Below are 27,368 nucleotides of genomic sequence, written 5' to 3' on the forward strand. Positions count from 1 at the left end.
TTCGACGTGCTAAATATCTATAGCAATCCATCAAAAACATCTGCTTAAAATATGTCATATAACATGATGGCAAATGTAGAATATGCAAACCCTGCATTTGGAAATTACATTTATTTTATTATTTATTTCAACAAGTTAATGTGTGTTAGATTATTGCGATGGATTAAACGTATGTTAAAGTGAGCAGAAGATGACATCTTAAAGTTCCTCCCTTATACTTGAGTAGGCTAATGACTTGCAGTCTCGCCTGCTCTACAGAAAACAGGATGTAGCTGTCACTGCTCTAATGGCCATGATTTGAGGAATGCTGATATTTTTTTTTTTTTATTTTTGAACTTGCTTGCGCCACTGGTTCATAATTACGTAATCTGCTCAACAAAGAGACGTTGGAGTTGACACCAGACACTCTCTGAGTGCTGAACCACTGTCTCTCCCCATCGCGATGAAGCTGACCTCACTCTGAGTTCTTTGTGTCTTATTTTATGATAGAAAAAATACCCATCAGTGTACATGTGAAACAACTTAACTATATAATTCTATGGAGTATAGCTCTTATTGGGACGCAGGAGTTATCACAGTTTGATCAGGGACATTATGCAGAGCAGTGCCCATTTGTCCATTTGAGCACATGTGCAACATGTGTAGGGGAGACCGGGGAAAGTTGGAATATGGGAGGAGTTGGAACGCCACCAGTTCCACCAATCAGGAATGAGACAGGAGACAGATGATCATTTCAGTGTTTTCCCGCGTCCTTCTTAATCTCACATGGCAGCGATCAAGGCTGAAACACATGTAGGCTATGCAGATTTTTATTAATAAAAACATGATTTTAAGGTAAAGTTTTTTTTTTTCTCACTAACGCTAAACTTTGTTTAGTACTTATGTAAATGAAGATATATATATATATATATATATATATTATTTATTCATTTTCAAGCATGGGAATTGAAAGAATGGGAAAGGTGTGCCTGCTGATGTTTTTTAAAAAAAAAAAAAAAACATCTGATGAAGTCTCAAACAAGGGCAGGTCAGTCAGATCAGTGTCAACAAACATGGCATCTCTCATATGACACTGAGATACTGCAAATCACTGCAGAAGCTGAGACACTAGGGATCCAGTGATCTTCATGTTGGCTACTGGAGCAGTAATCAAGTTTTCTTTGAGGCACAGAAGAAAGTGTTGGCTGACTATTTGACTAAAGCTTCAGACTGGTATTATTGATTGACTCCACATGAGGTAAGAATATAACAGGTTAGGCAGAGTATACTAGCACATGTGGCTGATAAAATGAAAGATGCTTTGTGTGCATGTACTAAGGTGTTATTTCAATTTCTTTTAGATCTCAAAATTTGCATATCACCTAACAATAACATATAATATCAAGCACAAACATGGGACCAGAGGCAGATGGCAGGGACTGAATGGTTTACATACTTTATGAAGCAAAACCCCAACTTGTCAGTAAGAAGTGCAGAGGCAACCAGCCATGCAAGGGCCACAGGTTTAACCACACATATGGAGCATATTGAGAGTCACAACTTTGATGGTAATGGCATATGGAATGCAGATGAAACAGGCATAACAACAGTCCGGTTACCAGAGGTATTGGTGCATGTTGTGGGTTCAAGGAGGTGGGTGCTATGACATCATATGTATCAGTAACATGTGCTGTACAGGTACTGGGAAATGCAACCCCCCAACCTCACAAGTTAGTAACCACCCAGACCCAAGTACATCAATGGCATCGGCATCTTCCCAGCTGTCCTCTCCTACAACTCAACTGGCCACTGCCTCCTCTTCTCCACCTCCAGTAGGGACTTCTGACTCCTCTATTATTTATGATGTCACTATGTCATATGCTCAAGCTGAACCAAACACCTCAGGGTTGTCTCCAGCTCAGACATTCAGTCTTTCTGCTATACAGCCATTTTCAAAAGCAGGAAAACAACTGGCAGGATCAGGAAGAAGAGGCAATCTGAAATCCTCACAGATACAGCAGCAAAACAAGCTCTGATGAAAGAAGAACAGAAAAGAAAAAGTAAAACTGCATTACCAAATAACGTGGGAAAGAATAAAGAAAAGTAGAAGAGGCAGCAAAATCATCCCCAATAAAATATCTGAAAGGCAATGCTGAAGATTCTGAGATCTCAAATGATGAGGATATTTGTATTATCTGCATGAAGCCATTTCACAACCCAAAGCCAAAGGAAGTGTGAGTAAAATATATACTATGTAGTCTTTGGGCCCACCGAGCTTGCAGTCCAGGGCTACCAACATTCTTTTATCAACATTGTGATTCAGATTAAAAATATAGTCAAGCAACATGTGCACAAACTGGCCCTTGGTTTTTGTTGTTTTGTTCTTTGTATTTTCATATGCAAAAAATGTATAGAGTAGATGTCACACCTATATCTTTTCACACAAGTGCAAAGTGTTCTTTAAGCAGCCATACTGTTATGAAAGTTTGTTGTTACACAGTCATACACACACTCCTGAGTTAAACATCGAATGTTTGAACTTTATTCAGTAAAAGAGAAAGACTTTGTTCTGGATTGTTCTTTGATTTCAATAAATCAATTTCTGAGGCATGTTATATCGTGTGGCATCTTTTTATACTTTTTTGTCCAATCATTACAACTCTCCCCAGTATGTGGTACAACCCTACCCGGTAGTGAGGTAGGTTGTAACAAAGAACCACGAAATCATGTATCTGACTTTAACATATGAGGTCTGTAATGTTATTGCAGAGTTTTTAATTGGTGCCTTTTTTTAGTAGATATGTGGAAATTTCATAAAAGCTTGACAACTGTAGCTCAAAAATTCAATGAGTTCCAGACATTGAAGAAAGAAGTGTTACAACCATCCCTGGTCTATTTATATTTTTATATAAAACTGAGAAATTAGATCAATTTGTATTGTATATATTGTATTAATGTAGTATCTGTTTCAATTTGCATTACTTCTCATTCCCATCACCCACATAACTTTTTCAGAACTCTGTATAATACGGCTTTGTGCTATTATTTATATCAAGTATTTTGAAGGAAGAATAATATATGAAAACATTTTTTAACAGTTCTTGAATATTAGATTGGATAATTACATATATGATAACAACAGAGAACTACACAAGACTGTTTTATATTACTTTATAAACTGGACTATATTAGAAAACAAACTGACCTTCATCTAGACATAATGGAGGACAATAATTAAATTCTTATGTGGAATGCTATCACTTTCATTATTATTATTATTATTATTATTATTATTATTATTATTATTATTATTATAGACTATAATGAATACAACATGCATCTCAAGTGTCACTATCACTTTTGCACAGACTATATTTATGTAAAATTATCTTTCTTACCTCCTCAGAAGTACGTCTCCTGTCAGGTAACACAAGAGTATTTGCATGACTCCCAGGAACAATAGTAGATCCTATACTCATTCTGGGTCCAACTAACATGTACCGCTTGTCTCCAGATCTGTACTGGATGCTGTGACACAATGTTCCATCATAGTTAGTCTCTTGAAGATATTTTGAAGTATAATCTGTGGACTTTGAGCACTGCATTGCAATCAGCACAATGATACTGAATAGGAAAAGAACTGAAACTGAGCCCAAAGTTATCATCAGGTAAAGAGTCACATTATTATCTTCATCGTCTCTTGCTGCACTTTTCACATCAGAAGCTGCAAAAGCCTCTTTGGGCTCCACAAGTTTGACAATCACAGTAGCTGTTGCTGAGAGTGAAACGTTTCCATTGTCTTTGACCAGTATGACCAGTTTATGCTCAGCCTCGTCTGTCTCTGTGAATGAGCGAAGGGTCCTGATCTGTCCTGTATAGCGGTCCAAACCAAAGAGACTGTGGTCAGTAACTTCCTGCAGTGAGAACAACAACCAGCCGTTATATCCTATATCAGCATCATAGGCTCTGACTTTAGTCACCAAGTGTCCTGCGTTCACATTGCGGGGAATCTCCTCCACACCTTCAGCAGAACCGTTGGAGCTGACTGGATACAGGATGACTGGAGCGTTGTCGTTCTGATCCAGAATGAACACGTTCACTGTGACGTTGCTGCTTAGAGACGGAGTTCCTGAATCTGAGGCAACAACTTGGAACTGAAAAGTTTTCAGTGTTTCAAAGTCAAAACTTTTTAGTGCTGCAATTTCTCCATTTTCAGTGTTTATGTTGAGAAATGAAGATAATCTATTATCTTCACTTCCATCTCTGACAATGTGATAGGAAATAAGGGCATTTTCGTTTAAATCACGATCCAAAGCTTTAACAGAAAACACAGCTGCTCCTGGTTCATTCCTTTCAGTGACGTAAAAAGCATAAGAGCTCATTGTAAACTCTGGACTGTTGTCATTTACATCTGACACCATAATGCTTATTGTCTTTATTGATGACAATGAAGGTTCGCCAGCATCTTTTGCAACTACTGTTACAATATAATGTGACTGTTCTTCCCTGTCCAGTGGATATTTAGTCGTTAATGAATACATTTTGTCCTGCAATGATGGCGATAAAACAAAGGGAACATTGTCATCTATCGAGCATAGAATTTTTCCATTAACACCAGAGTCTAAGTCGTTTACACTGATAAGAGCAACTGTAGTTCCTGGTCTGGAATCTTCAGGAATTGAGCTGGAAAAAGAAGTAACCTCGATCTCTGGTGCATTGTCGTTCAAGTCAACGATTTTTATAATGACGCTTTTTTGTGTAGCCAGTGGAGGGACTCCCTTATCTGATGCTTGTATTTCAATTTCATATTTATCCTTTTCTTCATAATCTATTGAACCTTTTACATGTATTTCACCTGTTGATGGGTTAATTTCAAAAAGTTTAAATAATTTACGATTCACACTGTTACTAAACGAGTAAACTACCTCGCCATTCCGTCCATCATCTGAATCAGTTGCGTTAACCTGAATAATTTGTGTGCCTATAGGAGCGTTTTCACTGAGCATCACCGAATAGACATCTTTAGAGAAAATGGGTGCATTGTCGTTAATATCCAAGACATTTACTAAAATATCAACGTTTCCAGATTTCGGAGGTTTACCCCCATCCAGAGCTGTCAGTACTAATGTGTGGCTCTTCGAAATTTCCCTGTCTAAAGATTTTTGAACAATTATTGCTGGTGTTTTACCATCCTCTCCTTTATCTTTCACTTCCAAACGAAAGTGTTCATTAGAGCTAAGTTTATATTGCTGGACAGTGAAAGCACCACTGTCTGGATCACGTGCGGGTTGCAGCGGGATCCGCAGTCCTGGTAACACGGACTCGGAAATCTCCAATGTAGTCTCTTTCTCCGGGAATGTGGGAGCATGATCATTAATATCGAGCACCTCAACGGCAGCATAGTGGATCTCCAATGGATTTTCCAAAACGGTTTTTACGTTAATCACACACATACTGGTCTTCTGACAAATCTCCTCCCTGTCGATCTTTCGATTCACATAGAGGATGCCATCGTTCTGATCCACAGTGAAAGCAGGGTCTGTCATACTGCTAACAATCCGATACTTCCTGTCTTTCAGCGTGCTTTTATCTAATCCCAGGTCCTTGGCTATATTTCCAACTGCAGTTCCTTCCTTAACTTCCTCGGAAATTGAATATCTTAATTGCGCCAAAGCCACTCTCCACAGGAGCACAGTGACAACGCATCCAACCCACCGTCCCCTCACGGCTGTTGCCTGGTATCCTCTTTGTTCCATCATTTAAACAGAAAGAAAAAAAAATCGTGCGGAAGAAGGTAACTATTGTGTAAGATAATAAAAAACACGCCAAAATCTAGAAATATATATATGTAGCCTCTCTGACATTTTCTTTGAATCCCGATGAGTATTTATGAGAGCTGCAGAAAACCAACGGGCGATTTTGCCAGTAATAAAGTGTAAGGCTGTGACGAAGAGGCGGAAACAAAATTTTGTGACGAAAATCTGAAGTACTTATTTCATCAGCACTGACACCATGCGATCCTCTCTATCACTACAAGGAAATCAAAGCATATCTAGCAATTTTAAGATGAAATTATAACGATTTATATTACGCTGAATATGTACGACGAGGTCTCAAAGTTTCATTTTGGAAAAGGAGACAGCCTTTTGCTGTGTTAAGGAAAACAATCCCATGTATTCGAATGGTGACAGTGACAGTCCAAAATTGCAAGACATTACCAATGCATATTTAAAAATATGTATAATAGACACATTTGAAAAATTATTATATGTGCTGAAATTGTATCAGCACTGTGGGCAGCATTTGAAATCCTACGCAGAAACATGTCAGAGTTGAAAACGATCATACAATGTCCTGTGTTTTTTAAACAATATTTGACACTGTGCCAGCTATTATTTGTTGAATCGAAGTATGTGCTAATACTGACATTAAATGTCAGAACAGAGATGAAAGATAATGTTGAGTCAGCAAAACATGTGAAACTATCACAGCACGTGTTGGTATGTCTGTTTGCTGCTTTGCTGCTTTAGTGAATAGCAAACACATTCCATGGATGGAAGGGGTCATATGTTGAACAAATATGACACCATTGAATATAAGCTAAAGTTTAAACAAACATGTCTTACCTCATCAGAAGGTCTCCTCCTGTCAGGTAACACAAGAGTATTTGCATGGCTTCCAGGAACAATAGTAGATCCTATACTCATTCTGGGTCCAACTAGCATGTACCTTTTGTCTCCAGATCTGTACTGGATGCTGTGACACAGTGTTCCATCATAATTAGTCTCTTGTAGATATTTAGAAGTATAGTCGGTGGACTTTGAGCACTGCATTGCAATCAGCACAATGATACTGACTAGGAAAAGAACTGAAACTGAGCCCAAAGTTATCATCAGGTAAAGAGTCACATTATTATCTTCATCGTCTCTTGCTGCACTTTTCACATCAGAAGCTGCAAAAGCCTCTTTTGGCTCCACAAGTTTGACAATCACAGTGGCTGTAGCTGAGAGTGAGACGTTCCCATTGTCTTTGACCAGTATAACCAGTTTATGCTCAGCCTCGTCTGTCTCTGTGAATGAGCGAAGTGTCCTGATCTGTCCTGTATAGCGGTCCAAAGCAAATAGACTGTGGTCAGTAACTTGCTGCAGTGAGAACAGCAACCAGCCGTTATATCCTATATCAGCATCATAGGCTCTGACTTTAGTCACCAAGTGTCCTGCGTTCACATTGCGGGGAATCTCCTCCACACCTTCAGCAGAACCGTTGGAGCTGACTGGATACAGGATGACTGGAGCGTTGTCGTTCTGATCCAGAATGAACACGTTCACTGTGGCGTTGCTGCTTAGAGACGGAGTTCCTGAATCTGTGGCAACAACTTTGAACTGAAAAGTTTTCAGTGTTTCAAAGTCAAAACTTTTTAGCGCTACAACTTCTCCATTTTCAGCGTTTATGTTTAGAAATGAAGATAATTTGCTATCGCCGCTTCCATCTCTGACAATATGATATGAAATTACTGCATTCTCATTTTCATCACGATCAACAGCTTTAACTGAGATCACCAAAGCACCTGGCTTGTTCCCTTCTGACACATAGAACGTATATGGTGTTAATGAAAATTCTGGTCTGTTGTCATTCACATCTGACACCACGACGTTTATTGTCTTTTCAGATGATAACTGTGGTTGTCCTGCGTCTTTTGCAGTAATTGTCAGTTCATAATGTGACTGCTTCTCTCTATCCAGAGGGGATTTTGTGACTAGAGAAAACATGTTGTCTTGTAAAGATGGTGATAATGTGAATGGAACGTCTTCATTTACATTACAGATAACCTTTCCATTAAGACCAGAGTCTAAGTCATTTACACTCATCAGAGCAACTGTTGTTCCAACTCTTGAATCTTCAGGAATCGAACTAGAAAATGATGTTACTTCAATTTCAGGCACATTATCATTCACGTCAACTATCGTTATAATGACACTTTTTTCTACAGTTAGTGGAGCAAAACCTTTATCAGATGCTTGGATTTCAATCTCGTATTTGTCATTTTGCTCGTAATCTACAAGACCTTTTACAGTTATCTCTCCTGTTGATTGGTTGATATCAAAAACTTTAAATAAACTATCACTTACACTGTTGTCGAATGAATATACTACCTCTCCGTTCTGACCGTCGTCCAAATCAGTTGCGTTTACTTGTATGACTTTTGTTCCTATTGGAACATTTTCTTTGAGCATAACAGAGTATATTTCATTTGAGAAAATTGGTGCGTTATCGTTGACATCCAAAACATTTACTACAATATTCATATCTCCAGAATTTGGAGGCTTCCCCCCATCCATCGCGGTTAACACTAAAGTGTGACTTTGCGCTGCCTCCCTATCCAATGACTTTTGAAGAACTAATATTGGTATTTTCCCATATTTTCCTTTATCTCTCACTTCCAGACGAAAGTGTTCGTTTTGAGTAAGTTTGTACTGCTGCACGGATAATTGGCCACTGTCTGGATCCCTTGAAGGTTTTAGTTGAAATCGTGCTCCGGGCAAGACGGATTCTGAAATCTCCAACGTTTTCTCTGTCTCTGGAAAACTAGGCGAATGGTCATTTATGTCCAGAACTTCGACGTCTACATTGTGTACTTCCAGTGGGTTTTCCAGCAAGATTTTCAAGTTTATTTGACAAGTACTGCTCTGCCCGCACACAACCTCCCTGTCGATCGTTCGGTTTACATACAGGATACCATCGTTTTGATTTGCATGGAAGAGAGACTCCGTTCCACCAGCAACAACACGATACTTCCTCGTTTTCAGCGTGCCTTTGTCTAACCCGAGGTCATTTGCTAAATTTCCAACCACATATCCTTCGTTGACTTCCTCAGAGATCGAATACTTCAGTTGAGCTGAGACCACGCTCCATAAAAGCACAGCAACGACGCATCGGGCTATCCACGTCGTACCCATTCGTTTGCTGAGTCTTCTTTGTTCCATTGCAATGTCCGATGCTTTCAGTACTCATTCAAAATGAAAAAAATACACTGCAATGGTTTTACACATTACATCCATTTGTATAATTATGCACTTGCTTCCTAGAACAGGCATGAAGATAAGTCGAGCATTTCTAAAGGCTGCTGTTAGCTCAGAAATGGTAACGTTAACAGCCACCTCGCGGAGCTGTAGAAAGGCAGGGACAAAATGCGATGACGACAAGCACTTGTGATGATGAGTTGTTCTGTTGTACTGACACCGTGTGACCTAAATTCTCGTTGCAATAGAAACAAATACAAACTACTGATTTCGTTTTCCGTATTTTAATCCAAAACAGGCCCAAATTAAGTAAATTGAATTAAGTTAAATTAAAATGTTCTTTATACTTCACAGCATTGAGTATCTGACATGGTCAATAAACATATCCAGTCCGTGAAGAAAGGTCAACTAAGAGTCTTCTTGAGAAGGCCAAAACTGGCCGGACTGTGAACTCAGGTGCTTTGGAACTTTTATAGAGCAAGATCATTCTCTGCCACTGCTGCAAGGTGTGATATAAATTCCACGGATGAAAACAGAAAGGACCTTGTCCGCGTAGTGAAAGCAATGCAAAGGGTCATAGCCCAAATAAAACTTATATAGCCTATATATATTTTTGACAGTCACAACAAACGATATCATTTTACTAATTGAGAGCAAACAAAGTCAGCACCATGGACAGCAATTTCGAGCAACTCTTGTCCATCTGTATTCTGTGGCGGATTTTTTCAAACTTAAACCTCCATAAAACACCTTAACAAACTTAAACAATGTTGTGTTATCATAGCTGCATAGCATTAATTTTGACATGCAAATTAAAAGTATATGCATGATATAGAGTTATAATTGACACACGTGTTATATGTACTTCACATCAAATAATCTGCTATAGCAAATGTCAAAAGCAGCTAATTAGTAGCATCAGTGCCAAAAGAAGAAGAGAATTTAAAGCAGATAATAAATGCATGACTTCACCACTGAAAACAAGCAAGTGTTTATGCAAAAGCCTTACCTCCATACATGCTCCTCCCCTGTCAGGTAGCACTAATGTATTGGCATGGCTTCCTGGAACAATAGTAGATCCTATACTCATTCTGGGTCCCACTAACATGTACCGTTTCTCTCCAGATCTGTACTGGATGCTGTGACACAGTGTTCCATCATAATTAGTTTCTTGCAGATATTTTGAAGTATAGTCTGTGGATTTTGAGCACTGCATTGCAATCAGCACAATGATGCTGATAACAAAAAGAACTGAAACTGAGCCCAACGTTATCATCAGGTAAAGAGTCACATTATTATCTTCATCGTCTCTTGCTGCACTTTTCACATCAGAAGCTGCAAAAGCCTCTTTTGGCTCCACAAGTTTGACAATCACAGTAGCTGTTGCTGAGAGTGAGACATTCCCATTGTCTTTGACCAGTATGACCAGTTTATGCTCAGCCTCGTCTGTCTCTGTGAATGAGCGAAGTGTTCTGATCTGTCCTGTATAGCGGTCCAAACCAAAGAGACTGTGGTCAGAAACTTCCTGCAGTGAGAACAGCAACCAGCCGTTATATCCTATATCAGCATCATAGGCTCTGACTTTAGTCACCAAGTGCCCTGCGTTCACATTGCGGGGAATCTCCTCCACACCTTCAGCAGAACCGTTGGAGCTGACTGGATACAGGATGACTGGAGCGTTGTCGTTCTGATCCAGAATGAACACGTTCACTGTGACGTTGCTGCTTAGAGACGGAGTTCCTGAATCTGTGGCAACAACTTGGAGCTGGAAGGTTTTCAGCGTTTCAAAGTCAAAACTTTTTAGCGCCACAATAGTACCAGTTTCAGAGTTTATGTTGAGAAATGAAGCCATCTTATTATCTTCGCTTCCATCTCTGACAATATTGTAGAAAATGACCGCATTCTCATTCTCATCACGATCAACAGCTTCAACAGAAAACACCGATGCACCTGGAGGATTACCCTCGGACACATAGAACGTGTATGGGTTCAGTGCAAATTCCGGACTGTTGTCATTCACATCCGATATCATAACGCTTATTGATTTTACAGATGATAAGGGAGGTTCTCCTGCGTCTTTTGCAGTTATTGTGAGCTCATAATGTGACTGTTTCTCTCTGTCCAGGGGAGATTTAGTCACTAGTGAAAACATTTTGTCTTTCAAGGATGGTAATAAAGTAAACGGAACGTCTTCATTTACATTACAGATAACCTTTCCATTAAGACCAGAGTCTAAATCATTAACACTAATAATGGCAACTGTAGTTCCAGATCTGGAATCTTCAGGAATCGAGCTGGAAAATGAGGTAATTTCTATCTCAGGTGCGTTATCGTTCACGTCAACGACCTTAATAATGACACTTTTCTCTGTTGTAAGAGGTGCGAAACCTCTGTCAGATGCTACGATTTCAATTTCGTATCTGTCCTTCTCCTCGTAGTCTATTAAATCTTTAACGGTTAGCTCTCCTGTCAGTTGATTAATATCGAAAAGATTTATTATATTTTGATTCACGCTGTTGCTAAACGAATACATTACATTTCCATTTGTTCCGTCATCTAAATCGGTGGCATTCACCTGTATAACTTTAGTTCCTACAGGAACATTTTCACTGAGCCGAACAGAATAATCACCTTTAGAAAACATAGGTGCATTATCATTGTTATCCAAAACAATGACTAGAATATTCATGTTACCAGTTTTCGGGGGTTTACCTCCATCCAAGGCTGTCAGTATCAACGAGTGAGTTCCTGCCGTTTCCCTGTCTAAAGATTTTTGGACAACCAGGATTGGTATTTTTCCATCATCTCCTTTATCCTTTACTTCTAAACGAAAGTGGTCGTTGGGACTGAGTTTATATTGCTGCACAGAGAAAGGACCACTGTCTGAATCGCGTGCTGCTTTAAGCTGAAATCGCGCTCCGGGTAAGACGGACTCTGAAATTTCCAGTTTTTTATTATTTTCTGTGAACACAGGTGAATGGTCATTAATATCTATAACGTCCACTTCAACATAATGAACTTCCAGTGGGTTTTCAATCACAGTTTTCACGTTTATCACACACGTACTGGTCTGCGCACACGCTACTTCTCTGTCAATTTTTCGGCTCACATACAGGATACCATCGTTTTGACTGACATGGAAAAGCGGATCTGTATCGCTAGAAACAATACGATACTTTCTGTCCTTCAGTGTGCTTTTATCTAATCCGAGATCCTTTGCTATATTTCCAACCACAGTCCCTTCTTTGACTTCCTCGAAGATTGAATATCTTAATTGCGCTGAGGCTACACTCGCCATGAGTACAGCAACCAAGCATCGGACAAGATATTCCTGCGCACCCTTTGGCTTCCGTCTTCTTTGTTCCATTTTGAATTGAAGAATAATCAGTAATCCATCACAAAAACAACACCAACATCGTAAATACTCAATCCAGAACTTGCCTTGATGTTAGTATATCTTATATTCCTTCTCTGGAAAAAATATTACTACCTGGAAACTCACAATGCAGAACCAAAATCAGAAAAGGCTGCGCTAACGTTGCCGTGACTATAAGCGGTGGAACCACTACGCAATGAATAAACCTAGTGGCGGCAGACTTCTTATGTCACCCTGACACCATGCGGGGGAAAAGGGCCACACTGAAGTTCAGTTTGTTTTACTAGTATAACTTTATCATTTTGGAGATTTTTCAGACAGAAAAAAACTGACACAACAACAACGACAACAATAATAATATTAATAATAATAATAATAATAATAATAATAATAATAATAATAATAATAACGTTGGGTTCATATAATGGAATGACATAATGAAATTAATTCACAGTCAGATAACACCACTCTTCTTTGATATGTCACTCGTTTACGACAAAAAGAAAGAAGCTCAGCACCATGGACAGCGATTGCCACAAACGTATTTTACTGCGCTTCAGTTCTTTGTGTTAAAGTTGAGGTTTGTTAATAATGCACTACATATATACATGCCATTTCAAACAATACCATATTGTTAAATAGATTTCTGCAGAGGTATTGTCCATAGCTAAAAAGGGTTTAAGACACAGTAAGTTACTTTTGAACACTTCTTGTTTGAAAAAGTTTGAGATCATTGTGAAGCAATACAGCAGTTATGGCTGTGCAGAAAAAGTGCACTAATTCTCTTAACAACAAAGAATTAGAAGAATTTGGACTATATAACATAGAGAATTTGACTTTTTGGTGCATTTATGTCTGAGCTGTATCAGTAAAAATAGTGTTTGAAAGATTAAGACACAAAAGCATTTAAAATGTCTTACCTCTTCAGATGTTCTTCTCCTATCAGGCATTACTAAAGTATTTGCATGACTCCCAGGCACTATAGTAGATCCTATACTCATTCTGGGTCCAACTAACATGTACCGTTTGTCTCCAGATCTGTACTGGATGCTGTGACACAGTGTTCCATCATAATTAGTCTCTTGTAGACATTTAGAAGTATAGTCTGTGGATTTTGAGCACTGCATTGCAATCAGCACAATGATACTGACTAGGAAAAGAACTGAAACTGAGCCCAAAGTTATCATCAGGTAAAGAGTCACGCTGGTATCTTCATCATCGTTTGTTGCACTTTTCACATCAGAAGCTGCAAAAGCCTCTTTGGGCTCCACAAGTTTGACAATCACAGTAGCTGTTGCTGAGAGTGAAACGTTCCCATTGTCTTTGACCAGTATGACCAGTTTATGCTCAGCCTCGTCTGTCTCTGTAAATGAGCGAAGTGTTCTGATCTGTCCTGTATAACGGTCCAAACCAAAGAGACTGTGGTCAGTAACTTGCTGCAGTGAGAACAGCAACCAGCCGTTATATCCTATATCAGCATCATAGGCTCTGACTTTAGTCACCAAGTGTCCTGCGTTCACGTTGCGGGGAATCTCCTCCACACCTTCAGCAGACCCGTTGGACCTGACTGGATACAGGATGACTGGAGCGTTGTCGTTCTGATCCAGAATGAACACGTTCACTGTGACGTTGCTGCTAAGAGACGGAGTTCCTGAATCTGTGGCAACAACTTGGAACTGAAAAGTTTTCAGCGTTTCAAAGTCAAAACTTTTTAGTGCTACAATTTCTCCATTTTCAGAGTTTATGTTGAGAAACGAAGCCAGTATATTATCTTCATTTCCATTTCTGACAATGTGATAGGAAACAAACGCATTTACGTTTTCGTCCTGGTCAAAAGCTTTAACAGAGAATATTGGAACCTTTGGATCGTTCCCCTCAGTAACATAGAAATTATAAGGGCTCTGAGTAAACTCTGGTCTGTTGTCATTCACATCTGATACAAAAACGCTTATAGTCTTTTCCGACGATAAACAAGGTTGGCCATTGTCTTTTGCTGTGATTGTCAAATCATAATGACGTTGTTTTTCTCTGTCAAGAGGGGATGTTGTAACAAGTGAAAACATTTTGTCTTTTAAGGATGGCGTTAGCGTGAATGGGACGTCTTCATTTACATTACAGATAACCTTTCCATTCAGACCAGAGTCGAGATCTTTGACACTAACGAGAGCAACTGTAGTTCCAGTTCTGGAATCTTCAGGAATCGAACTGGAAAAAGAAGTAATTTCTATCTCAGGTGCATTATCATTAACATCAACTACCTTAATAATCACACTTTTCTCTGTTGTTAGGGGTGCAAGACCTCTGTCTGACGCCTGAATTTCAATTTCATATTCGTCTTTCTCCTCGTAGTCTATTAATCCTGTAACGGTTATATCTCCCGTTGCTGAATTTATACCAAATGTGTTCAGAATATTTTTATTCATGCTGTTGCTAAATGAATAAATTACTTCCCCGTTTGGTCCATCGTCCAAATCCGTAGCATTTACCCGTATTATTGTTGTTCCTAAAGGAGCATTTTCGTTTACTGTTACAGAATAAATTCCCGTCGAGAAAACAGGGGCATTATCATTCACGTCCAAAACTTTCACAATAATATTCATATTACCAAATTTCGGAGGTTTACCTCCATCTAGGGCTGTCAGTGTTAATGAATGGGTTCCTGCAGTTTCCCTGTCTAAAGGTTTTTGTACAACCAGAATTGGTATTTTAATAGCGTCTCGTTTATCCTTAACTTCCAGCCTGAAGTGATCATTAGAACTGAGTTTATATTGCTGCACAGAGAAATGGCCACCGTCTCTATCATGTGCAGCCTTTAACTGAAATCGTGCTCCTGGCATTGCGGACTCGGAAATTTCTAATGTTTTGTCCTCCGGGAAAACAGGTGAATTGTCATTTATATCCAGAACTTCCACTTCAACATAATGGACTTCCAGTGGGTTTTCAAGCACCGTTTTCACGTTAATCACACACGTACTGGTCTGCGCACACGCTACTTCTCTGTCAATTTTTCGGCTCACATACAGGATACCATCGTTTGGATTAACATGGAAAAGCGAATCTGTGTCGCTAGAAACAATACGATACTTTCTGTCCGTCAGTGTGCTTTTATCTAATCCCATATCCTTTGCTATATTTCCAACCACAGTCCCTTCGTTGACTTCCTCGAAGACTGAATATCTTAATTGCGCTGAGGCTACACTCGCCATGAGTACAGCAACCACGCAACGGACAAGATATCCTTGCGCGATTTGCCTCCATCTTCTTTGTTCCATGGTCAAATCCGGAGGGATCAATAATCCATCACAAAGATGACACCAACATTGCAAAAACAGAATTCACGAACCTTCAAAACTCATCCATTCACTCTCTTGTGCATTGGCAAGGAAACGATCATAATTGGTATAGGACTTAACCAAGAACAGAAGCAGACTGCGCATATAGCTGAGTGTGATGATATCTAGAGGTGGGACCACAAAGCAATGATGACACCCTCGCGTGATGCTGACTTAGAAGAGTCGCACTGACACCATGTGACCAAATGTCAGTCTGCACAAAACACAAAAGATTTATAAAATTTGGTAAAATAATTATTTTGTATTTCAATGCAAATTTCTGACCAAATGCGGTCGACTTTCTTGAAAGAATGAGTCATTAATTGTGTCTATGCCAGTACAGTAAATCGGGAATTTCCTTATAATAAAATTTTATTTCCTCCAACATGTATAAAGATTGTATTTAACGTCGAAGAATTTAGATTTATTTTTGTGATGAAACCCCAGGAATTCAATTAAAATGTTAAAATTTTACCAACGGGCTTAAACAGCTGATTATTAACCAATATTAGACATTGGAGCACGATTTGTCTCCCTTCAGTACTTAACAAAAAATAGAAATATTATTCAGAAATTCATATCATTGGAAGTGTTTGAATGAACGTCTGTCAGATAAAATCACTTTGAAGTGAGAAAGCAGTTATAGCTAATAAAAGCAACATATTAGAGAAGACAGTGATTGGCACAAATTCCATTTTAATTCCATCCTGTAAATAAATTTTTAAATAAGGAGGCATTTAAGTGTTTACTGTAGTGTTATGTTAAAAATTAGTAAGTTCTTGTTTGGAAAAATATACTTGTTATCTTGTAGCAGTGAACAAAATATGGCCTTATGATTAACTTCAGGTGAATAGGATAATAATTCAACTTTTGAATGCATCTAAGTTTATTGTGTATAAAACTTGGTAAATGGTGTAAATTATTAAACATGAATAAACCTCTGTGTGTTAGTTTAAAGCCTAGAAAGTCTAAATGATTTTATATACATTTAATTGTTAAGGGGGCAAAAAGACAATGGCACTTAAAATATCTTACCTCTTCAGATGTCCTTCTTCTGTCAGGAAATACTAAAGTATTTGCATGACTCCCAGGCACTATAGTAGATCCTACGCTCATTCTGGGTCCCACTAACATGTACCGTTTCTCTCCAGATCTGTACTGGATGCTGTGACACAGTGTTCCATCATAATTAGTCTCTTGTAGATATTTAGAAGTATAGTCTGTGGACTTTGAGCACTGCATTGCAATCAGCACAATGATACTGACTAGGAAAAGAACTGAAACTGAGCCCAAAGTTATCATCAGGTAAAGAGTCACATTATTATCTTCATCATCTTTTGCTGCACTTTTCACATCAGAAGCTGCAAATGCCTCTTTTGGCTCCACAAGTTTGACAATCACAGTAGCAGTTGCTGAGAGTGAAACGTTCCCATTGTCTTTGACCAGTATGACCAGTTTATGCTCAGCCTCGTCTGTTTCTGTAAAAGAGCGAAGTGTCCTGATCTGTCCTGTATAGCGGTCCAAACTGAAGAGACTGTGGTCAGTAACTTGCTGCAGTGAGAACAGCAACCAGCCGTTATATCCTATATCAGCATCATAGGCTCTGACTTTAGTCACCAAGTGTCCTGCGTTCACATTGCGGGGAATCTCCTCCACACCTTCAGCAGAACCGTTGGAGCTGACTGGATACAGGATGACTGGAGCGTTGTCGTTCTGATCCAGAATGAACACATTCACTGTGGCGTTGCTGCTTAGAGACGGAGTTCCTGAATCTGAGGCAACAACTTGGAATTGGAAAGTTTTCAGTGTTTCAAAGTCGAAACTTTTTAGTGCTACAATTTCTCCATTTTCAGAGTTTATACTGAGAAACGAAGCTAATTGGTTTTCCTCACTAGCATCTCTGACAATGTGATATGAAATAAGGGCATTTTCATTGTCGTCCTGATCAGAAGCTCTAACTGAAAACACAGACGCACCTGGATTGTTACCCTCAGTGACATAGAACGTATATGGCCTAATTGTAAATTCTGGACTGTTGTCGTTAACATCAGAAACTACTAGGCTTATTGTCTTTTCAGACGACAAGGGAGGTTGCCCTGCATCTTTTGCAGTTATTTTCAGCTCATAATGAGACTGCTTCTCTCTATCCAGAGGGTATTTTGTCACCATTGAGAACATTTTATCTTGTAATGATGGTGATAGTGCAAAAGGAATATCTTCTCCTATAAAGCAAATAACCTGTCCATTAAGACCAGAGTCTAAGTCATTAACACTAATAAGAGCAACAGTTGTTCCAGGTCTGGAATCCTCAGGAATCGAACTAGAAAATGAGGTAACTTCAATCTTTGGTGAATTGTCATTCACGTCATTTATCTTTATAATCACACTTTTTTCTGTCGTAAGAGGAGCAATACCTTTATCTGAAGCTTGGATTTCAATTTCATACTTGTCCCTCTTTTCATAATCAATTAATCCTTTAACGGTTACATCACCTGTTATTGGATTGATAGAGAAAACATTTAAGATATTGTGATCCGTGCTCTTGCTAAATGAATAAACTATGTCTCCGTTTGGACCTTCATCTAAATCCGTGGCATTCACTTGTACAACTGTTGTTCCGATGGGAGCATTTTCATCGAGTATTACAGCATAAACATCTTTCGAAAAAACAGGTGCATTATCATTCACATCCAAAACTTTAACTAAAATGTTCATAGTACCTGATTTCGGAGGTTTACCGCCGTCTAAGGCTGTCAGTATTAGAGAGTGGCTCTCTATAGTTTCCCTGTCCAACGGTTTTTGGACAACCAAAATTGGTATTTTACCGTCATCTCCTTTATCCTTCACTTCTAAACGGAAGTGATCGTTGGGGGTAAGTTTATACTGCTGCACTGAGAAATGACTACTGTCTGAGTCACGCGAAGCTTTTAGTTGAAACCGTGCTCCGGCTGACACGGACTCTGAAATCTCCAGTGTGGTCCCATTCTCCTGGAAGGTTGGAGAATGGTCATTTATATCCAATACCTCCACTCTAAGATAATGTACTTCGAGTGGGTTTTCCAGAACAGCTTTCACATTTATCGTACACAAACTGCTCTGCGCGCACACCTCTTCTCTATCTATCTTTCGGCTCACATACATAATACCATCATTTTGATTTACATAGAAGAGGGGATCCGCGTCACTCGAAACAATCCGGTATTTCCTGTCTCTCAGCGAGGTTTTATCCAATCCCAGATCCTTTGCCACATTTCCAACCACAGTTCCTTCATTTACTTCCTCGGAGATCGAATATCTTAATTGTGCTGAGGCTACACTCCACAAAAGCACAGAAACCACATTTCCAACCAGATATCCTCGCAGCATCCCTGGTTTTCTTTGTTCCATGGTCAAACCCGAAGCTATCAATAATCCAACACACGGACCAAAAATCCTCTGTATAGGTGGAATCCAGGACTCTTCATGTGGATAGTCAGTGAATTTCTATATTTACAAAACTAAAACAAACTGACAATTTATATCGTGCAAGCACAGACCATCGTGCAGTTGTAGGAGCGGATACGCTAATAAAGATGTGTGCCCTAAAAAGAATGAAGATATTCCTGTCTTAGAGTGACTTTTTACATTACACTGACACCATGCGACTTTATGTTTCATTGCAGAACGACTTGTTACATTTGATGGTTTGGTTTTACCCAACTTTGAGAGGCAGTTGGGATTGAAAGGAGGGTGAAAAAGCTACACACTTTTTTCACAAGCCCATGTAATTATAGTTAAATACGGTCTGATAGTGTAAATTGCAAGAAAACACACAGATTGCCGTCTGTTGTTATACGTAGCTACAAGAAGTAAAATACTGTGATCACTGTATCACCACTAGAGATGGAAGCTTAACTATTTCAACACAAGGGGCAGCGATTGCAGGTTTTGCGTATCGGTAAACTCACTCATGGCAGAGGTGTCCAAAGTCGATACAACAGCTTATGAAGTTCATTAATTTGAGTCAGGTATGTTAGAACAGTGAGAAATAGAAAAACTGGAGGACTGTGGCCTTCGAAGACCGGAGCTGACTTACTGACAATGTTCTTTCGACTGTGAAGTAAGGCCTTTTCAGTACTGAAATGTTGCAAACCTAAAGTTAAATGTACAACCAAGTATATATATATATATATATATATATATATATATATATATATATATATATATATATATATATATAGAGAGAGAGAGAGAGAGAGAGAGAGAGAGAGAGAGAGAGGGGGGGGTAGATAGATAGATAGATAGATAGATAGATAGATAGATAGATAGATAGATAGATAGATAGATAGATAGATAGATAGATAGATAGATAGATAGATAGATAGATAGATAGATAACCAAGGCAAACTTAATATAAATAGGCTTATTATACAATATATTTTACTCATGCAAAACTTCAGGATTGATGTACCCCCCCCCCCAAAATGAACACCCCCCCAAAAATAAAACAAAAACAGAAGAAAAGATGTTACTGGTAGATTTGGTATGCTGCACTAAGATTTTTTTTCATTTGCTGTTGAAAAATTGAGTGAATGCTATTCTCATTTCGGGTGCAGCATGTTCCCTTTTTGCCCAGACCTAAACTGGTGACATACCACTGTATTCATGTGTGTCATGCAGTTTTGGAAGTGTGTGGTTTTAAGGCTGTGTAAAAGTTGAAGTAAAATCATTGCAGCCTGCCAAAGAGCCTGCATGCTCAGCACCATGGATAGTGAAACAAAGTGGTTAGTTATTTCCCTTGCTGTTATTCTTCATTTTGCACAAGATTTTCCACTTCTCCCGTTCTATAGTCAGTGAGGGTGACATAGGCACCCCAATAAACTGTATACTAGTCAGCTTTTGGTTGTTGGATGAATGATGCCAAGATGGTATGGTTGGATAGTCTTGAAAATGTAAAGTTAGAAAAATCTGTAAATTATAACAGGGGTTTTACTATTTATTTAACATATTTGAAAGTACTTGCTGCTAAAACCAACATTAATCGATTGATTCGGTAATAAGAAAACATATTCACTATTACTGAAAATAAAAGTTGCCCCAAAAAATATGCACTTTCTAATGTGGCTTACCTCATCAGAAGGTCTCCTCCTGTCAGGTAGGACCAACGTATTTGCATGACTCCCAGGAACAATAGTAGATCCTATACTCATTCTGGGTCCAACTAACATGTACCGTTTGTCTCCAGATCTGTACTGGATGCTGTGGCACAATGTTCCGTCATAATTAGTCTCTTGTAGATATTTAGAAGTATAGTCTGTGGACTTTGAGCACTGCATTGCAATCAGCACAATGATACTGACTAGGAAAAGAACTGAAACTGAGCCCAAAGTTATCATCAGGTAAAGAGTCACATTATTATCTTCATCATCTTTTGCTGCACTTTTCACATCAGAAGCTGCAAAAGCCTCTTTTGGCTCCACAAGTTTGACAATCACAGTAGCTGTTGCTGAGAGTGAGACGTTCCCATTGTCTTTGACCAGTATAACCAGTTTATGCTCAGCCTCGTCTGTCTCTGTGAATGAGCGAAGTGTTCTGATCTGTCCTGTATAGCGATCCAAACCAAAGAGACTGTGGTCAGTAACTTCCTGCAGTGAGAACAGCAACCAGCCGTTATATCCTATATCAGCATCATAGGCTCTGACTTTAGTCACCAAGTGTCCTGCGTTCACATTGCGGGGAATCTCCTCCACACCATCAGCAGACCCGTTGGAGCTGACTGGATACAGGATGACTGGAGCGTTGTCGTTCTGATCCAGAATGAACACGTTCACTGTGACATTGCTGCTGAGAGACGGAGTTCCTGAATCTGTAGCAACAACTTGGAACTGGAAAGTTTTCAGTGTTTCAAAGTCAAAACTTTTTAGTGCCAAAATATCTCCAGTTTCTGAGTTGATGTTTAAAAATGAGGATAACTTGTTGTTTCCGCTTCCATCTCTCAAAATTTGGTAAACAACTAGAGAATTATCACCCTCGTCACGATCATGGGCTTTCACTGAAAATACACAGGCTCCTGGACTGTTATTCTCAGTAATATAAAATGTGTAGGGGCTTGATGAAAACTCTGGCATGTTATCATTTACATCAGATACAACTACTCTTATTGTCTTTTCAGTTTTAAATGAGGGATCTCCAGCGTCTTTTGCGATAATTGTGACATCATAATAGGAAATTGCTTCCCTGTCCAACTGTGACTTGGTTATAACAGCATACATGTTTTCTTCTAATGCTGGAGATAAAGTAAAAGGAACGTCTTGCTGTATTGTGCAGATGACTTTACCATTAATTCCAGAGTCTAAATCACTGGTGCTAATGAGAGCCACTGTCGTTCCTATTTTTGAGTCTTCTCTGATTGAACTAGAAAATGATGTGACTTCTATCTCAGGAGCATTGTCATTAACATCAAGGACACTTATCATAACACTTTTGTCACTCGTTAAAGGGACTTGTCCTTTATCAGACGCTTGAATATCAATTTCATAAATTTTACCTTTCTCGAAATCTATATCACCTGTCACTTTAATTTCACCAGTGTTTTCATCTATGCCAAAGAGCTCCATTAATTTTGAGTCAACTTCATTACCAAATGAATATATTATATCACCGTTTGCTCCTAAGTCCATATCAGTGGCATTAACCTGAATCACAACGGTGCCAACCGGTACGTTTTCTTTCAGGGTAACAGAATACACGTCTTTGGTGAATACTGGAGAGTTATCATTGACATCAATTACATCCACAGTTATTGCTATCTCACCAGACTTCGCCGGTTTGCCCCCATCAACGGCTGTAAGGTGCAGCCTATGTTTCCCAGCTATTTCTCTATCTAACTGTTTCTGCAGGACCAAAAATGGTACCTTATGGTCTTCTCCTCGATCCTTGACTTCTACTCTGAAATGATCGTTATGACTAAGTTTATAATTCTGAATAGAAAACGGACCTACATCGGGATCGCGCGCGGCTTGTAACTGAAATCTCGCTCCCGGTAGAGCCGACTCTGAAATTTCAAGCCTTTTCTCTTTCTCTGGAAAAACTGGAGAATGATCATTTATATCAAGTATTTCCACTGCCACATAATGGATCTCAAGCGGATTTTCTAGCACGGTTTTCAAGTTGAATAAGCATGGACTGCTCCGTTCGCACACCTCCTCCCTGTCTATTCTCTTTTTCAAGAACAGGATGCCGTCGTTCTGATTAACCTCAAATAGTGGTTCGGTTGAACCCGCTACAATGCGATATCTTCTGTCTTTCAGAGCACTTTTATCTAGTCCCAGATCTTTAGCTATATTGCCAACGACGGTTCCGTCTGGAACCTCTTCGGATATGGAATATCTAATTTGGGCAAAAGCTTCCCTGAACACAACGTCCAAAACAATTAAAAGGATAAACCAGCACCGTCGCTCCCTCCGTGCTTTACTTCTTCTGTGATCCATGTTTTTCAGAATATAGAAAATAGTCCACAACATACGCCTGATTTTTAAGTCCACTCAGCGCATAATCGTCCTGATAGTTTTCCAAGATGTGTTTTATAAAGAAAGAATTCAATCCCTTGCTATCAAGTCGCACTATGCTGTTTAACAAAAAGGGCAGAATATACTGCTGGTGACGTACTGTGCGTTGAGATGCATGTATATTCTGGACTTCAGTGACACCAAGTGTTGTAGATTGTATTTGCACAAATTGCATGGATATAATAGAAAGTGATCATCCATCCGTCAATCCATTTTCTATGCCGCTTATTCATACATGTTTGACAAGTTGCCAGTGCTTTGCAGAATATAATGTTCCAAGACGGGATATTCAACAGAACGGGGTGGATTTGAAAAAAATGCCGTTGTAGCGTTACTTGTGTTGTATTATGTTGTATTAGATGCAAAGGACTAACGTTTGTCATGTAAATATCGTTTATTATTGCCATTAAAGCTCAAAAGAGAATAAAATCACGAAGACAAAACCGTGAATTCAAAAGACATGGACATTTTTAACCTCTCGAATAGGTAGAGTGTCTGGGGAAAAAATCCTTAAATCTAACACGAATTTCAGTTTTTAAATAGAAATATTTCTATGGAAACACTAAACTTTAAAAGTTAATCAAGATTATATGGAAAGACAGATCATTAACAACGATAATGAACTCAAATTCTTATATAAGCTATATATTTATTTGAAACCTTACCTCTCCGGATGGGCGTCTCCTGTCAGGTAGCACAAGTGTATTGGCATTGCTTCCAGGCACAATTGTAGATCCTATGCTCATTCTGGGTCCAACTAGCATGTACCTTTTGTCTCCAGATCTGTACTGGATGCTGTGACACAGTGTTCCATCATAATTAGTCTCTTGTAGATATTTCGAAGTATAGTCTGTGGACTTCGAGCACTGCATTGCAATCAGCACAATGATGCTGACTAGGAAAAGAACTGAAACTGAGCCCAAAGTTATCATCAGGTAAAGAGTCACATTATTATCTTCATCGTCTCTTGCTGCACTTTTCACATCAGAAGCTGCAAAAGCCTCTTTGGGCTCCACAAGTTTGACAATCACAGTAGCTGTTGCTGAGAGTGAAACGTTCCCATTGTCTTTGACCAGTATGACCAGTTTATGCGCAGCCTCGTCTGTCTCTGTGAATGAGCGAAGTGTCCTGATCTGTCCTGTATAGCGATCCAAACCAAAGAGACTGTGGTCAGTAACTTCCTGCAGTGAGAACAGCAACCAGCCGTTATATCCTATATCAGCATCATAGGCTCTGACTTTAGTCACCAAGTGTCCTGCGTTCACATTGCGGGGAATCTCCTCCACACCTTCAGCAGAACCGTTGGAGCTGACTGGATACAGGATGACTGGAGCGTTGTCGTTCTGATCCAGAATGAACACGTTCACTGTGACGTTGCTGCTTAGAGACGGAGTTCCTGAATCTGTGGCAACAACTTGGAACTGAAAAGTTTTCAGCGTTTCAAAGTCAAAACTTTTTAGCGCTACAATATCTCCATTTTCAGAGTTAACATTTAGAAATGATGTGAACAGATTTTCGTGTCCTCTATGCCTTAAAATAGAGTACGAAATAACAGCATTACTCCCCTCGTCACGATCACTGGCTGTAACTGATAAAATAGTCTCTCCCGCGTTGTTATTTTCGTTAATGTAGAAAATATATGGACTCTGTGAGAATTCAGGACTGTTATCATTTACATCGGATAAAATAATTGTTATACTTTTTTCTGATGATAAGGAAGGTTCCCCAGCGTCTCTCGCAACAATTAACACCCTATAACTACTCTCTTCTTCTCTGTCCAGAAGATTTTTTATCACCAGAGAATACATGTTATTTTGTAAAGATGGACTGAGCAGAAAAGGAAGGTCTTGGCTAATGAAGCACATCACTTTTCCGTTGAGACCAGAATCTGAGTCTGTAACACTAATCAACGCCACTGTCCTTCCTGGCTTCGAATCCTCTGGTAGTGCATGTGAAAAAGATGTGACTTCAATCTTTGGTGCGTTGTCATTTACGTCAACAATATTGATTATTACAATTTTGTCAGTCGTCAATGTAGCTGCACCTTTATCAGACGCTTGAATATCAACTTCATACCTGTCACTCTCTTCAAAATCTATAGCTCCTGCTACAGTAATGACTCCAGTCATTGGGTTCAAATGAAACAGTGCACGTACCCGCGCGTCCACATCATTGCCAAATGAATATACAACTTCCCCGTTTGAACCTTCATCCAGATCTGTTGCGTTAACTTGGATTACAGTCGTACCAACCGGAGAATTTTCCCTCACTTGTGCTGTATATGACTCTTGACAGAAAACGGGAGGATTATCATTAACATCGGAAACACTGACAATTATTGTCATGTTGCCAGATTTTGGAGGTTTACCTCCATCCAACGCTGTTAGATGCAACGCATGGGTCTTCACTGACTCTCTGTCAAGCGGCTTTTGAAGAACTAAACTGGGTGTTTTACGGTCCTCGCCGCGATCTTTTACCTCTAAACGAAAATATTCGTTGTGGCTCAATTTGTACTGCTGAACGGAAAATATACCACTATCAGCATCACGCGCAGCCTGTAACTGAAATTTTGCTCCCGGTAACGCAGATTCAGAAATCTCCAACACGTTTTCTTTTTCCGGAAAGCTTGGTGCATTATCATTTACATCCAGGATTTCTACGGTAATATAATGGACCTCAAGCGGGTTGTCTAAGACGGTCTTTACGTCAATAACACAAACCTTGCTGCGGTCGCAGACTTCCTCTCTGTCCAGCTTTTTGTTTACATACAAAATGCCATCATTTTGATTTACTTTAAATGGGAGCTCTGTTGAACCGTGGACGATACGTATTCCCCTCTCTTTCAGTGCGGCTTTTTCAATTCCCAAATCCTTTGCGATATTTCCAACAGCAGTTCCTTCTTGAACTTCCTCGGAGACTGAATATCTGAACTGTCCCAAAGCACTTCTCCATATCAGAATCAGACAAGTCAGGAATACAATCCATTTTGTCCCCGGTTTCCATGTTTGTCGAAGCCTTTGTTCCATGATGTGACGATGAAACGTTTAAACTCAATCGTCTTTTATAAAGCTTTTATTTTATACTGTACCAGCGTAGATTTCATCCGACAAATTTACCATCACAGTGCAGCTGTTCTCCAAAAGAAAGGATTTAAAAGATACATATTGTGGATTCAATACGCAAGCACTTAGGAGTTTCTTCCAATAATGGTTTGAGCGAAGAGGGGTCTGTTGGATATTAAGAAAACATGTAAAGCATTATTTGACATTATACTGACACCAAGTGTCTGGTAGTCACAATGCAGTACGATATTGTATATCAGAGCAAATGCTTATGAAAACAAACGTGCCTTGAAAAAATGGTGTTTGACAAGAAAGAAAATGTATTTTTAATTTTACCGCAAATTGCGGTAAAATTTGTCTTCACTTTAGAGTTTTTTTCTTTACTATTATTCTCATTTTTCACATTACAGAATTTATCTATAAAAAAGCAGTTATTGGCCACCAATGTTTCAGCACCATTGAAAATTACAACCTAGTAACTAACGACCACAACAGCGTACTTTGACATATAAGCCGACTACCTCTCGTAAAGATTCGTCCCTCTCGTCTCTCAGTAATGACTTATTCTGGCACACAGCCTACTATTTGGTGGAACAAAGCATAAAATCTAGGGAGATGTCAATCAATGCGCTATATCAACTGACTCAGACACTGAATATTGTGATGTAACTGTATAAAGTGAATAAATGGATGCAAACAAAGTAAATCCACATTGTGAAAATAAAGCTTTCTTCAGTAATTTCATATAGTACAAATAAGCTCTGTCTGAGATAATAGACTATCTGTTTCTCATTCTAATAATTTCTTCTTGTAAAATTTTATGACAAAAAATGTGCCTGCATTCACACATACACAGTCCTCAATCAAATCTATCAAATTCAAATACTGTGAAAATATTAGGCTGCTATTATAGGGACTCAATAGGGTACTTGATCAAAGTAGAATGGATACATCATAGTTGACATAAATGTGACAAATTTACTTTGTCACTTTTACATGACAAATTCAAGGTTAGACTGTTGAGTTCACCTCTTTAGAAGTATGTCACCTGT

General features: G+C 39.0%; 2 protein-coding genes across 17 annotated transcripts in view; both read right to left on the reverse strand.

Annotated features, from left to right (window-relative positions):
- Positions 1 to 27,368, reverse strand: part of LOC121642759 (protocadherin alpha-2-like) — a 204,261-nt gene that overhangs the window by 130,014 nt on the left and 46,879 nt on the right. The window contains exon 1 of one of the 16 annotated variants that reach the window (XM_041989672.1): positions 23,920 to 26,441. The exons of 10 other annotated variants lie outside the window; for them this stretch is intronic. In XM_041989672.1, the coding sequence (XP_041845606.1) occupies positions 23,920 to 26,280 (2,361 nt within the window). In that variant the 5' untranslated portion in view covers positions 26,281 to 26,441. Of the gene's footprint in view, positions 1 to 3,377; positions 5,795 to 6,605; positions 9,105 to 13,295; positions 15,787 to 16,742; positions 19,161 to 20,815; positions 23,273 to 23,919; positions 26,442 to 27,368 lie in introns of those variants that run through there. 5 more of the 16 variants (XM_041989661.1, XM_041989688.1, XM_041989680.1 and 2 more) reach the window with 5 other exon arrangements.
- LOC121643479 (protocadherin alpha-8-like) lies at positions 9,127 to 12,534 on the reverse strand. Its single transcript, XM_041990924.1, has 2 exons — positions 9,972 to 12,534; positions 9,127 to 9,146 (listed from the first exon to the last, which is right to left on the reverse strand). The coding sequence occupies exons 1-2, from the start codon at positions 12,364 to 12,366 to the stop codon at positions 9,127 to 9,129; spliced, it is 2,415 nt and encodes an 804-aa protein (XP_041846858.1). The 5' UTR covers positions 12,367 to 12,534.

This window comes from Melanotaenia boesemani, chromosome 7, assembly GCF_017639745.1.
Source record: "Melanotaenia boesemani isolate fMelBoe1 chromosome 7, fMelBoe1.pri, whole genome shotgun sequence".
Taxonomy (NCBI): Eukaryota; Metazoa; Chordata; class Actinopteri; order Atheriniformes; family Melanotaeniidae; genus Melanotaenia; species Melanotaenia boesemani.